Source organism: Cyrtonyx montezumae, unplaced genomic scaffold (assembly GCF_038088225.1).
Source record: "Cyrtonyx montezumae isolate F1298 unplaced genomic scaffold, pur_monq_1.0 scaffold_21, whole genome shotgun sequence".
Taxonomy (NCBI): Eukaryota; Metazoa; Chordata; class Aves; order Galliformes; family Odontophoridae; genus Cyrtonyx; species Cyrtonyx montezumae.
The window spans coordinates 1,045,181-1,059,068 of record NW_027071948.1 but is presented as its reverse complement, the minus strand read 5'-3'; the positions used below and the strand labels follow the sequence as shown (position 1 = coordinate 1,059,068).

At 46.8% G+C, this 13,888-nt stretch overlaps 1 protein-coding gene across 1 annotated transcript in view; it reads left to right on the top strand.

Moving 5' to 3' along the window:
• PRDM16 (PR/SET domain 16) overlaps positions 1-13,888 on the top strand; it is a 192,367-nt gene that overhangs the window by 104,005 nt on the left and 74,474 nt on the right. The window contains exon 3 of the mRNA XM_065737906.1: positions 8,946-8,996. Within this exon, the coding sequence (XP_065593978.1) occupies positions 8,946-8,996 (51 nt within the window). The remainder of the gene's footprint in view (positions 1-8,945; positions 8,997-13,888) is intronic.

Below are 13,888 nucleotides of genomic sequence, written 5' to 3'. Positions count from 1 at the left end.
TCCAGGATGAGCATTCTGCATTGGGATGGCAGTGGGACTTGAAGGCAGGAGGCAGAGCAGCAGCACATGGCACACACAGACTGTACTGCTCGTAACCACATCAGTGCAGATCTCCCTTACCACTTAGATTGCCTGTGAACCCTAAACTCCAGCTTTTCAAAGGCCTGTGTTGTTAGATCAAATGAGAGTGATGTAGCCATCTTCTTACTCTTCTTTTGAAAGCTGTCCCCTGTGAAGGAGCACGGGGTATTGGTGTCTTCTGCTAGCAGAAACAAGACCTGAGCCTCTCATCCCCAGTCTTGTGCTTCTCTTCCAGCCTTTGAGGCACTAATGGACCATTTTTCTTGCTGCATCACGCTGCCTGTGACCTTGTCATGTTCAGGTGACAATTAGGTTGTCCTTCTGCTGGGTACTGGGGGACACAGCCCATCCCAGCTGTCGAGGTGCCAGGCAGGGATGTGCTGCCCTGGCTGTTGGTTTCCTTTGCTCCCTGCATAGCGCGAGCAGCAGAACTGAGCTGCCAAATGAGACGGTGCATTTCCCACTTAAACCTTTTGAAATTGGTGGGAACATTGCATGTTGGCTTTATTTTCCTTGCAGTGTGATTAATGATAAAAAATGGTCGTGTCACAGCTCAGCTATTTAGCTTTGGTGCACTGCTATGGTTACGTTGAGGGCCATTATTTTGATGGAACTGAGGACAAGCTCTAGATAGAGAGGCAGCTCATTGAGCTGGGTTTTTGGCAAATTCTGCATACAGGGAACGTCTGCATGTTATGTTTGTGCTTGTGATTTGACAGGCTTGCATGCAGGTAGCTGGAGCACTTCAGTGAGCTTGGCAGCGTTGTGTATGACTTGGGTTTTTGAACCAAGGCAGGAAAATGCTCCCAAGAATAAGCATATTGGGTTTGAATGTGGCAAAACAATTCATAATTCTTATCAGTGTCTCTTTAGGCTGTGAGGAAGAGAACGGAATGAGGTCATTTCTCCCTGTTCTTTCTCAGATGCCTAACTGTGTAATCACTGCATTGAAGTAAGCAGGCTGTGTCACTCGGCGTGGCGATGGGAGAGGGCAGAGCCAGCTGGCCCTGCTCTGCAGCTGGAGATCTGCTGCCTTGGTACATCTTTGAGAAGAGATATAATGCACCAGGGGAGGTTTAGGTTGCATATTAGGAAACATTTCTTCTTAGAAAGAGTGGTCAGGCATTGGGAGGGGGAAGTGGTGGAGTCCCTGCCCCTGGAGGTGTCCAACATGGAGATGTGGCACTGAGGGAACATGGGTTAGTGGGCTGGGATGGAGTTGGATGTGATGATCTTAGAGGGCTTTTCCAACCTTTATGGTTCTGTGAATCTGCGATTTTCTTCCAGTTCCTCTGTTGGTGCTGAGACTTTCCTGCTCCCTACAATATTGATGTCAGTCAGTGCCAGCATCAGTGTCAAAACTGTGTGCAATGAAGGGGATTTTGTAAGAAAGAAGTAGCATTGGCGCTTCCATACAGGTTTGAAAGGAAAGAGCAGGAGGTGATGAAGTCCTGCAAGCAGGACTGGAAATAAGTGTGGCCCCAGCAATACTCTGCCAAGGTCGGTTCGCTGTGAGAACCTCACCCAAAGGGAGACAAGAGGTTGGTGTGCAGATGCCATTTGTTCCAGGGACTTGGTGCTGTATGTGTGGAATTTCAACACGTACCTTCCAGCTGAGAGCGTTCTGTGGGATGTTCCTCTCGTGACAGGTATGACTCGATATTGAGATGTGAGTGCACTGCCCTGTATGGATGTGTATGTCAATGTGTGTCCTGGATACAGAGGCTGCAATTTCATATGAAGTATGAGCTCGTCAGCCAAAGCCCAGAGGTCCCCATACGTCAGATGAAGTGCATGTCAGCATTGCCATTACCAGATGATGTATGATCTCTCTTTATTTACTTATGATTATTGCTGATCATCTTAACAAACAGGTTATCAATATGGGAAGTACGGGGGAAGTTCATTTATATTATTCTGTCAATATCAAGGTCATTTTTATAACTAAAAAGGGTCGGGAACAAAAAAAGAGATGGATCATATGTGGCTAAAGCTAACCATCCAATCCACTTACATTGCTGCCAACAGCAACGCTTTATCTGTTAACCAAAGCATTACATTTCACTCTTCAAGATGATTTTTTGCTCAGATAATAAATGGCTCTGGATACTTTAAGTGATTGCGTTGTGCACAGAGCTCTCGGAGTTGCTGACCCTAACCTTCCCTTCTCTCCTGTTTTCTCTATGGACAGTGAAAATGCCAACTGCTTTGCAGTTGTGACAGAGGCCCTCAGATTTTCTCAGTCTGCTCATTGTGTTCCCCATTCTGAAGATGAGCACACTGGGAAATACAGACACCATTCAGTGCTGGGGGTGTCCATCCCAATCCTCAGGCTGTGCTCACTGGGCACGTGGAGAAGTGCCCCTTCCATCTGTTCAGAATTCATTTCTGTAATGGAATTTCCCTCCAGGAAGAGAGGAACTTCACGGTGATATTTGTAAATGTATTTTGAAAAGAAAATCAGTATATTAATTTAAACTTTTTTTTTTTTCCCCTATTGTGTTCTATTACAATCTTCTTTTCTGGGAAATGTTTGAAGAAGTGGGCGCAATAATAGACAAAAGACCATTCACTGAGAAATCTCATTAGAGGCAGGATTTGTTAATTATCTACAAAATAAACAATTGCCACGGATAATTCAGGTCGCTCTGAAAACAATACGGGTTGGCTTGTGCTCCTGGAGATTGGGCAGGTGAGGCTGCTCCCAGGTGCTGCACCTGGATGCATTGGGGTGCACAGGTTTCGGGGCTCGAGGCAGTGGTGCAGTTCATCCTGGGGAAGCCCAGGGCTGTGCTTGGTCGTGGCACTGTGAGCAGCGTGCTGCCCGAGCACCCAGTGCTGTCATCACTACCGCACTTGAAACACAATGGCATTCTCAAAACACCATTTATCTGGGTTTGTGATTTCCTTCACCTCGTGGGTCACTCAGAATCCAAACAGCACTGCTTGTTTTGTTGCTGGTTTTTGTTGTGGTTCCCCCCCCCCCCCCCCCAGTGATTTACCATCCCTGGTACTTATTCTTCCTTCAAGAGTCACTCTGCATTGCAAAAGGGAATGCGTTGTGCTCACACTCGCTACGTAAATGTGTCTCTCTGCTCCGAAGTTCTTAAAGGTTTCATTCTCTGGAGCTGGTAAAAGCCATTTTATTTAAATAGTGTAAATAGATGGTTATTAAAGGTGATGCCTGGTTGCTGAAACGAGGAAGAAGAATAGACGGGGGTTAGACGTGGCACGCTCTGAATGGGAAATGCATCCCTAGCTTGGATCCAAGGAACGCGTCATGAATGAAATACATTCTCCTTCAGCAAAACTGCCAAACTATCAAGTGCATTTCTCATGCTCATTAACACTGGACTTTTAGAACCTGATAAGAATGCAATATAAAATCAAACAGCCCCTAAAGACTGCGAGATTATATTTAATGCTCTCCTATCACCAGCCCCTGAGTGCTTGGCAGGAGGAATGGTGACATTTACTAATCAGTACCCTCTCTTATTTGTCTTGGCTGAAAGTCTCAAGTCCTCAGCTTATTGAAGTTATTACAAACGCTCTCCATTAGATTCTGTTTAACTTCCTGGTATTTGCAGTTGAACTTGATCGCGATGTCATGGAGGAGTTATGTCTAAAAGGGTTTGATACCATGGATGTAAACTGCATGCTTATTTTCTTCCTTGCAGACTTTGTTCTTGAGCATATTCTTAACGCTTGGCATTTGCCCTTTTCACCATTCAGTCCCCCTGGCATTGCTCCTTTCGGATGCCCAGGAGCCGACTCCTTTCTGAAGCACAGCCCGGGGTGTCCCATTCCCTGGGACACCCTTTGGAATAACCTGTAACGATTCACCTCTGTGCACTTCCTGGAAGTCATCAAACAAAGCAGCTCCTTTGCAAAGCCCCACACGACACAACCAAGTGCACAAGTGCTCACTGCGGCCGATCGCAGAGATGTTGGACCACTGATGGCTGCTCGTTCTGAACATCCACTGTGCCACGCGAGAGCACCTTTTTGTTCACACATTCAACTGAAAAATAAATGGTTATAAAATGGTCTGCGGAGTGCATAGCAGGGCTGTGCACACTGTTGCTGGTCCACAAACCACCGTTTGGCTGCTCCACAGTGTTCCCAATTGTGCTGGGGTTGCCCTTAGTGCTGAATGCCTGGTTTATTCTTTATCCTCCTTTCATCCCGTGGCTTGCTCCGTGCCAGGCAGGGCCGTGCTGTTCATCCTCCATGCTCACCAGCCAGGACAGGAAATTCTTCCTCTCTGACCGGAGCTTTCCTCCCTTTCCTCTTAATTCCATGCACATTCGCTGCGAATTCCCAACACAGGATATTGAAAATTTCCTCAAGTGAATAGTGCTTCACCAGTTTATACTATAGAAAATACAAAATTCTGTCTTCTTTTTTTGGCCAGAAAGTGTTCTAAAGTCTCTGTACTTTTAAAATATGGCTAACAGAAAAAACAAACAAAAAACCATTGGAAGTGCTAGAATGGTTTTCTGCTGCAGCACCTGAATACAAAGCTGGGCAGCTCGCAGAAATCCTTGCTCATCCTCCTTGCTCTGGATGACCAGGTTTGTTCTGTCACTTTTGAAGGAGTGAAGGGAAGCAAAAGGCAGTAACGAAATACTGGAAATCTGCATCCTGGCAATCCAGGGTTGGGTTCATGTGGATTCCATGTGTATTTTCTGTTTTCATGGTCCTTCTGTCCTCACAAGCCCACACTCCTTCAGTCTGCTCCCAGCACAGCATTCTTGTACTTTCTGGTCGAGGCACTTGGCCTAAGGTAGCATTTATAACTCCATCTTGGGGGTCTCAGGATGGCAGTGTTTCAAAGGCATTCCTAGCTGAGCAATGTGGTGTTTATGGTGGCAAAGCCGTCAGGTATCAAAAATGGGCATTAATCATGACAGTGTTGAAGGGACTTTAGGAGGCTCAGGTGAAAAGTGACCATAAAGGAATGTAAAAATAAAAAATAAAAAAAAAGGAAAGGAAAGAGAAAAAAGAAAGATATGTAAACTGCAGGTGATAATGCTCACGCAGAAAACATCTGGATTAGAACGAGTATGAGGTCAGCGCATTGCCTGCCAGTGCTCACACGACATTGGTGACCTGCCTTTAATGCTTCTTGCACAGGGAACTGTGGCTCCCAAAGCTCTGCTGGCCGTCCACATTGCATTCGTACAGAGGAGAAAACTGATATTTCCATTTGTATTTCAAGGCCCGATAGCTTTGCTGACAATAAATCAGATTCTGAATTATTGCAGTGCGTTGGGTGGAGTGGCTCTGCAGTCTGTTGGGGCAGAAGGTGGAGAGTTTTGCCTGATTTACCAGACAACATCAGGCAGCTCAGCCCTTGGCACTCACTTCATGAGCTTTTCAAGTAGATCTCTTCCTTCTATGGCATTCAGAGCTTGCAAAACTTACTGTTTTGTTTCTCATTTTTGTTTAAAGATTGCTTAAAAATTGGTATATGCAGTTGAGCAGATTTTGTGTGGTGCCGTTTGGAAGATGCAGCCTGGGCTAGGGGGATGCTTTGGCAGAGGGGTTGGACTTGATGATCTCGAGAGTTCCCTTCCAACCCCTACAGCTCTGTGATTCTGTGATCTGTGATATCCAGGGCCTTTGGTCAGTGACGTATGTAAAGCAACTGACAACAGCAGGTGCCATGGAGGAGCAGCAAGGCTTCGATGACCCGGCTGTGTGCTGGAGAGGGCCTTTGTAGGAGATGCCAGACTTCTTGGAGGAGCTGGGAAAGCAGCAGCTGTTGTGACAGCACTGCGTTTTGCACAAATCAGCTTTCTGGTTTCACTTCGAAATTGGCAGATGCATTGTTTGGGAAATTGTTAATAAATAAACAGCCCCTTTCTGCTTGTGCATTTGCAGTCGGTGCTGAGCCGGTCAGCTCCTCACTGCAGGATGTGATGGTGTAATGAACGACGGTTTGTGTCTCAGGCAAACAGCAGCAGAGAATAATGCATTACACATCACAGCTTTTATCTATTTATTTATTTAGGTTTGTAAAACCACCCTTGGGTGCCAGGAGGCGAGGATGCTAGCAAGGTACTCCCTAAGGCCACACAGCGATGGGCATGGTGCTGTGCAGGGTGGATGTTAGAGCCAAGAGAGCCAAAGCATCCCTCTAAAGGGTCAGATGGCGACGAAGAACCAGTTACTGAAAGAAGTGCTGTTATCCACGTGCCACCATTGGGCTTCCCCTTGTATTTCCAGCTCGGTACAAACATGGAACTGTCGCTGAAAGCCCCAGATCGCAGTGATGGAGCAGGGGAAGGCTGTGCTGAATACATCAAGCCATGCCTATTCAAGTTCTTTTTTTATTTTTTTATTTTTAAATGACAGTTTATCTGAGCTCACGGAATGAATGGATAACGTTACTATTTACATAAGCTCATTGTGATCTGTCTCGGTAATGTAATCAAATTAGGGTTAACTGCAGCTGGAGAATGCCAGCTTGTAAACTGTTTTTCAAAAAGAATCACATGGTGTTACTTGACATGTTTAGTATACATTCAGGAGGCTTTGCAAAAATTATAGCACATCCCTTTCTCGTGCAGCTCGGGCGGGTTCCCGCTGCCAGCAGTGTGCAGAGCCCAGGAAATGACCACGGGGGAAGTCATCACTGCTACACCTCCACTGTGTTCCCAAGGTGCAGCAGTGGCACGTGGTCTTGCTTTTGGCTACAGTCAGCATCTCAGTGGATAGGAAAAGGGTACGGTGTCCACTCTGAGTACACTTCAGTACATCTGTGTCAATGGCAAGGCCGCAGCCCGCTGCGCACGTCCAGCACTATATTTAGGATTATGGCATTCAGATGAGATGAAGTCCAGCCTGAGCTAAAATTACCCAATGAGTAGATTTTCAAAATATCTTTTGTTATTCTTATTAATAAACATCACATCTGGTGCTTTCTCCCTCGTTTAATTAGGAGTAGCGCTCAGTCCCAGCGCCGTGTGCAGGTTCTGCTGCTGCAGAGCTCTCCTTGCAGCCTCTGTTTGCAAACAGTTTTTGTTCCAAACTGGAAATGCAGAACAAGGAGCTTGAACCTTCCTCCTGAACCACCCACGAGGGCTTCTGAGTGCTGTCAGAACCTGGCGATGGTTGGGCAGCTCCTCCAGCCCAAGGAGCCCATCCTGCTGGCTCCTGCTGGGGGAACAGAACTGGGTGTGTTGGGTTAAATCCATGATGCAGACAGCCAGGGGCAGAACACAGTCCCATGCGTTGTCTCTGCAGACACAGTGGTCTCTTTTGGCAAGTTGGTGTAAAGGAAGACTGGAAAACGTAACCTGAAAAGAGTTCCAAATCTACTTTTGCTCCAACCCCTTTCCTTCCATGGACATATCCCGATCTCTTGGGCACAGAGATGGTTCCACGGAGATGAACATATCCCTGGAAGTTCTGGAGTGGGAGGAAACAGGAAAACTGCTTCCCTGTGTCAGAGATCAGCCATACAACACATCACAGATGGGCACCGGGACGCAAAGCCACCATGCTGTGCCACAGAAGTACCATTTTTGAACGTGCCCGAAGTACTTTGCATGGAATTTTATATTATCTGAGAATTTCAAAATGTGAGATCTGCTCTGAATTGAAGGGGAAAGAAAAAAATTTGCTTTGAGAGTCATAACTCGCCCCATGAGCATGGATCTGTCCAAACCAACAAAAGGAAGCTTGTGTTGGCATTTAGATTCAGACTCAGGAATTCCTGACTCTTAAGCCTGTTTATACAGGACTACACCACAGCCCAATTTGCACTTCATCTCAGTTTTTTTTTCCCCATCCACGTTTATGGGCATGTTGAACGGGTGGATTATGCACTCTGAATGCACGTACTTAACCAATTGTGTTTAAAGATGCTGTGCATATAATAATTACAGCGAGGTGTCTCAGTCTGGGGTCAGCTCCTGGCAGCAGTGTGTCCTTCAGCACGGCCAGCTGTGTGCTAGGGCTCTGCAGGCTTTGTGCCAGGGCTCTCAAAGGGCTTCAGATGGCCACCAGCTCCCAAGGCAGGAGCTGGGGCTGCTCCAGGGCCACCAGCCCTTCCCACAGTGGTGGATGTCATTCACTGTTCCACAGAGGTGCTCCAACCTGTGCACTGAGCACACAAGTGCATGAGCACGCAGACTTTTATTGCTCTGCTGTTCACCTCTTGGTCCTATTTGCTCTCAGCTGCTTTCCAAACCACAATTTCAGTATCTATTATAGCTGCTGTAAAGCACAGAATGGTTTGGGATTCCTGCTATTTAAAACACGGCCTGCTGTTATTACAGCTGAGCTTGGAGGCGTTGGCCAACGCTTCTGAAGTTTGTAAATTCAGTCCATCTCACCTGGACGTGGCCAGAGGCAGCACCATGACCACTTACATCAGTGGGTGTGTGCTGGGGTGACGTGGCCCTTTCCTTCTGCCTTCCTTTTTTCACTGAAGCTCCTTGGTGGTGCAGCACCGTTCCCTTTGTGTCATGGCTCTCCTTGCATTTTGGTTGCATCTCTGCTGGGAGGAATGGACGAGACCCTCCCCACCCATCCCTGTCCCACAGCATGATGGTGGCTGCTCGGTGCCATGTTCTGCATCTCCTCCCTCTGGGAAAGCAGCACGCTGTGCAGCAGACAGATCCAAAGAAATTAACAGTGGAAGCTGCAGAAGTCCTTAAAATGTGTGGGAGAACACAGCGACAGTGAAAGCCCTCTGCCCAACTTCCCAGATCCACGTGTCACTCAGCTGCAATGGAGAGTTGTGGCCCTTGTGTAATAATAATAATTGTAGTCATCATCATCTGTATTACTTTATAACATTCTTAGCTGCAATCCAACTTAACTTTTCTCCATTTTGTTGGTTTTTTTTGCAGCAAATACTGACTGATCCCGAGGTGACCTCCCAGGAGGGCAATATCAAAAAGGTAGGACATGGTTTCATTCTATGCCATTGGTATTAACATCTGACTTTGATATACACTCAGTTCTTAATTTTGAACCAGGCCATGCATCGCAATAATTGTCCTAAAACTTTTCCAACATTTGCTCTTGCTCCTTTGGATTACATCTTGTGGTTCTGTTGGCACATTCTTCTGTCTTTCTGTGATTCCAGTATTTATGAAAAAGAAAACAGTGGTGTGAAGTGTTTCTTGATTCAGCTACAACATGAACAAGTACCAGTCCAAATCTCAAAACCTCATTTACCTCTTTTCCAGTAAAAGAAAATGTTGGTCCTCAGTTAAGGGTGCTAAATTTTTAGAGGTCACTTCACCACGTAAATGTGGCTTATGTAAAGGCCCAGGGAATAGGAACAGATACACGAAAGGATAAAATTGAATGAGTATGATGTATTACCAGTGCTTTTCATCACGTTGTGATGCTTATACTGTAATACCGACCAGAGAAAAATGTGTTCCAAATATGGCCCAGCTGTATAAATCTGCGCCATGGCTGCGAGGCAGGCTCAGCTCCCATGTTTCAGTAGCCAGCCCACTGTTTTGCTTTGGGTCATTCCAGGGACGTGGGGATGATTCCCTCCATGGCAGTGTCCCTGGGGCAGCACTCACCACAAGTTGAGTTTGCTTATGGCCATTGCATGTCCATAGAGGCGGCGCGTCCTTGCTGAAATACGGAATGAAATGTAATTCTTTTCAGATGTGATGGTCTTATCGTGGTTATTCACAGCCGTGGTCATAAAATATTTGTGTTCTTTTTTTATTGGGAAGTATGTTAAATGGGAACTTGCAACAACTGCCTTTTCCATTCACCCTTTTAGGCCATCTTCAATACTGAAAGCTAAAAGGAAACACTAGTGTCGCTCTGCCAAGCGCGGCGAAATGTAATACCTGTCAGCTCCAGAGTTTGGGAGCACAGACTGAGCCCCACAGCCGTTGTTGGGCCGTTCTGTTCTCCCTGGTTTGAGGAAAACAAGCTCTTATTTTTGGGGCTCAGGCTTTCACCATGCAATGTCCTGTGACCATCCGATGACCTCGCGGCCGCCCCGTCGCAACGCCGCTGAACTTTTTACCTTGTTCCTCCCCATAACTCACTTGGTGTTTGACTCTGCCTCTGTGGGATCCTTTTGTCTGGACAGACATGGTGACAAGGTGGCAGGTTCTTATTATCACCACGCACTCATCGCAGCCATGGAGGGAATTCTCCATGGCCCAGATTGCTTGGTGTTCTTTCTCAGTCCTCAATTAAAATATCACTAATGAATATTGCATCTCTTCTCTGCTGAATCTACATTACCCCAAAGGGAGCAGGCTTTGTGTGGGACGTGGGTAGAAGGAAACACTGAACTGGCAGCTGTATGTCTTGGATACGAGTTTTTGTGTTTAAGCTCCATTATGTTATTCCAAAGGAGAACGTTGCAAAACCTTCAGGTCTCTGAACATTGCCATGTCCTTAACTATTTTCCTGGGCAGCAGGTATGAAACTGGACAATTATGATATTTGACAGGGGGGGAGGATTGCCCCTCCAGTGCTGTCTCTAAATGCGGCGTAGAGAAGCTCTAGTGGGAGTTTATGAGGTGATAAATTTATTGAAGGATGGGCAGTAGGGCTTTACAGCTGGGGTAAAAAAGGTCAAAGCAGTAAGGTAAAGAGTTCAAGTCTAAACTTTATGGCTTGTGACAAGACTACTGCAGGACAGCTTTGCTGTCAGGGAAAAAATGGAAGACAAAGCACGGAAAACCACTCTACAATTTTGGAGGTATCTTAGGACGGTTTGTTAGCACTCTTGGCTACGCAGCATGCTGCTCTGGTGCCTCAAAACCTTTCAGGAGAGGATTTCCCTTCCCAGCATCCCTGAACCTTTCAGTTGTTGAAGGCACAATAGCTGATGTGACTTCAGTTTATTCCTGCTCCCTCAGAGGTGGGAAGGGGACTGCAGACAGCGCAGAGCAGTGGGTGCAGAGCAGGGACATGGGGCCACAGCCCCCAAGGGGCCGTGATCCCAGTGCTTGCTGAGCTGATTGCTGTCTCCTGGGCTGAGGATGGGGCATAGCAAGGGCTGGGAGGATGAAAATGACTGAGCTGAGGATTGTTTCACTGTGCACGAGTGTGACTCTGAATTTTCCTCCGCACCTCCGCCGTGTTCAGGGCGTTGGAGCACGGGGCTGTTCCCCTTCTCCTTGCTGTCGTCGTGATTTTGCTTGGGGTGGGGAGAGGGACAATGCAGCCTCATCTCCGGGCTCTGCGAGGAGCACGTGTGGGTGTGTTGTGCTGTTCCCAGCTCTGGCTGTGGGTTGGGGTGTGGGTGCCCCCTCCCCGGCTGCTGTGATGGGGATGTGGGGACTTCTCCTCCTGCAGCTCTCCATTTAGTTTCTGTTTACTTAAAGGGAATAGCCCGAGGGGCTACTGGAGAGAAAACATCTGTGGGAGATAATCTATAGAGTTATCTATCTATCACTCTTGTCGACCCTGTCTCCCTCGAGAGCAAGCTGAGAGACTTGTAATAAAAAGGCATCGCTGAAGAGGCTTTAGGGACAAATAAAGAGACATGTTAAGGGCCAGCTGAAAAAGGATAGAAGACATTATTAAAGCTCAATAGCCGTCTTATCAAAATCCAATAGGATAGGCATTTGGCAAAGGGCTTTAAATTTATTCTTTGACTTTCTCGAGAGCTTGAATTTATCCATTAACGAGAATGTACGGCGCAGGGAGCGGGAGATGCTATCGGCTTCAAAAGAGTGGGATTCAATCGGGCATTGTTAAAAAAAAAACCAAGAAGCACAAACTGATGACAAAAACCATTTTTTTTCCCTTTGGCCGACTTCGTATGTACATTGCAAAACACTCAGAGTGGGTAACGTAATGGCGCCGACACGACAAAGTAAAAGTCATTTGTTCAGCACTGCTTTTCCCAAACCATGTAGGTTTGCTTTAAAAATAACGTGACTGTTGGGAACCGTGTGAGATTGGAAATCCTGACCTCCTCGAAAGCACCGAGGAGCAAACCTGAACGGGGTGGATGGAGCTTTTATTCCTAAAACAAAAGTTAAAATAAAAAAAAAAAAAAAGAAAGAAAACACCAATGTTTTGTTACTGCAGAAACGAGGAGGAGAGGTCCATAAATCTCGCCGGGTTTATTATTGCACACGGAGTGCTACAGGTCACAGGAACCATCTGATACGGCAGGAACACATTGTTCACACAGGATGATTGATTGATAATTATGATAATTTGCAAAATGATTATTTGGGTATTATAACCATCTCTCGTCCCACCGGGTTGCTGTGAAGACATTTTCTATATCACAGCCGTCAGAAATGGCCTCTGGCAGCCGGGGATATGGAGGGGTCTGCTCGGCCGTCCCGCCGGGATCTGTAGGGCTGATGAATGATGACCCAGAGGAGTCAGAAATCAGACTTCAATAAGCAGTCAGGAAGGTAGTTAGGGAAGAGCAAGGGAACTGTTCACTGTCTTTTGTGCAGCAATTACGAGCGGGCCAAGTGCCCCGGGGCTGAGCACAGCCTGTCACAATATCACACACAGACATCGGCCTCCAGATTTCTGCCCGAGCTGTTAACGTTCCTGCGTTTGCAGCACTCTGCACAAAACAAATGTGCATAGCCGTATTTATTTACCACTTCCTCTGTGTTTTATATATTCACTATGTTTAATAAAAGATGGTCTAAAGCGGTCACTGGAATCGATGCAAAAATCTGGAGTTCACTGTTTTTGCATCTTTCAGTTTTGTGTGCTGAAGGATCAAGCCCAAAACATCGAAGAACTGAATCCGAAATGCTGAAGAACCAAACCCGAAGGACCCTCGTGCTTACCAAGAACCACTGCTTTGAAAACAGTGTTGGGAATTTTGAAAATAGCCCTGGGATTTTTCAAAATAGCTTTTGCTCTGTGCACTTAGCTCAGCCCAAAAGCAGGGAGCATATGCCCCTCCTGGCTGCTGGGGCCAGAGCTGTTCCCTGTGAGCATCCCATGCTGTTGTGGCAGGGCTGCAGCTGCCATCTCCCCACGAGCCCCGAGCTGATGCTCTGAGTGCTGTATCTCTATGAAATAAGGGCATGTTTGGCCGCCACAAACAGAGGCAGCTTTGAGTTGATTTTTATAATCTTTCCCTGAATAGGTTTGCGTCATTCCAGTAAGCCCCGGACAAAAGAGTGGACAGTGTCTGAGAGTCTTTTTTATAACATTTCTCTCTTTCCATTGTCAGCGAGCTGCTAATAAAAGAACCAGGAGTCCATTAATTCAGTGAATGAACATATAGTAAAGTCAGTTCCCTCTTGAGAACAATAATGTTGCGGTCAGCTTAGGTTTCCATGGAAACTAAGTACTTCTAAGAAGTTTGCATCCTTGATTTTGCTGAAACGAAGCATGTAAAGTGAAAAAAGGTGTGAGGAGGGCAGGGGAAAGTCAGTGAAGAAACTGATGGAGAAATGGTTCGGCAGGAATAGCATTGTGCATTTAATTTCTGCAGTGCAGTTGTTCGGACTGAGGTGTATGTGTAGGAAAGAGGGGTCCAGAAAGGAGTCTGGGGGCTGTGCCCGAAAATCAGGTGGACTTGGGGATGCTGGTGGGGGTCAGGTTTGCTCTCCTGGCCTCTGGAGCATGCGGTTGAGCTGCAGCCCCACACACCCCATCCAAGCGAGCTGTTTGACTCAGGTGATGTACATCTCTGCTGAACAGAGCATCTCTTAAAGCCAGAAGTGTCCCTGTAACTGCAGCACTGGCAGCTCTCAGAGGTCACCTTGCCTTTCCCAGCCCACCTCCAATGCACAGCCAGCGGTGTTTTGTGGCTTCGTGTGTTGCTCCTGCAGGAAGGCAGCACCCACGCCAGCAGGAATGTGGGGAA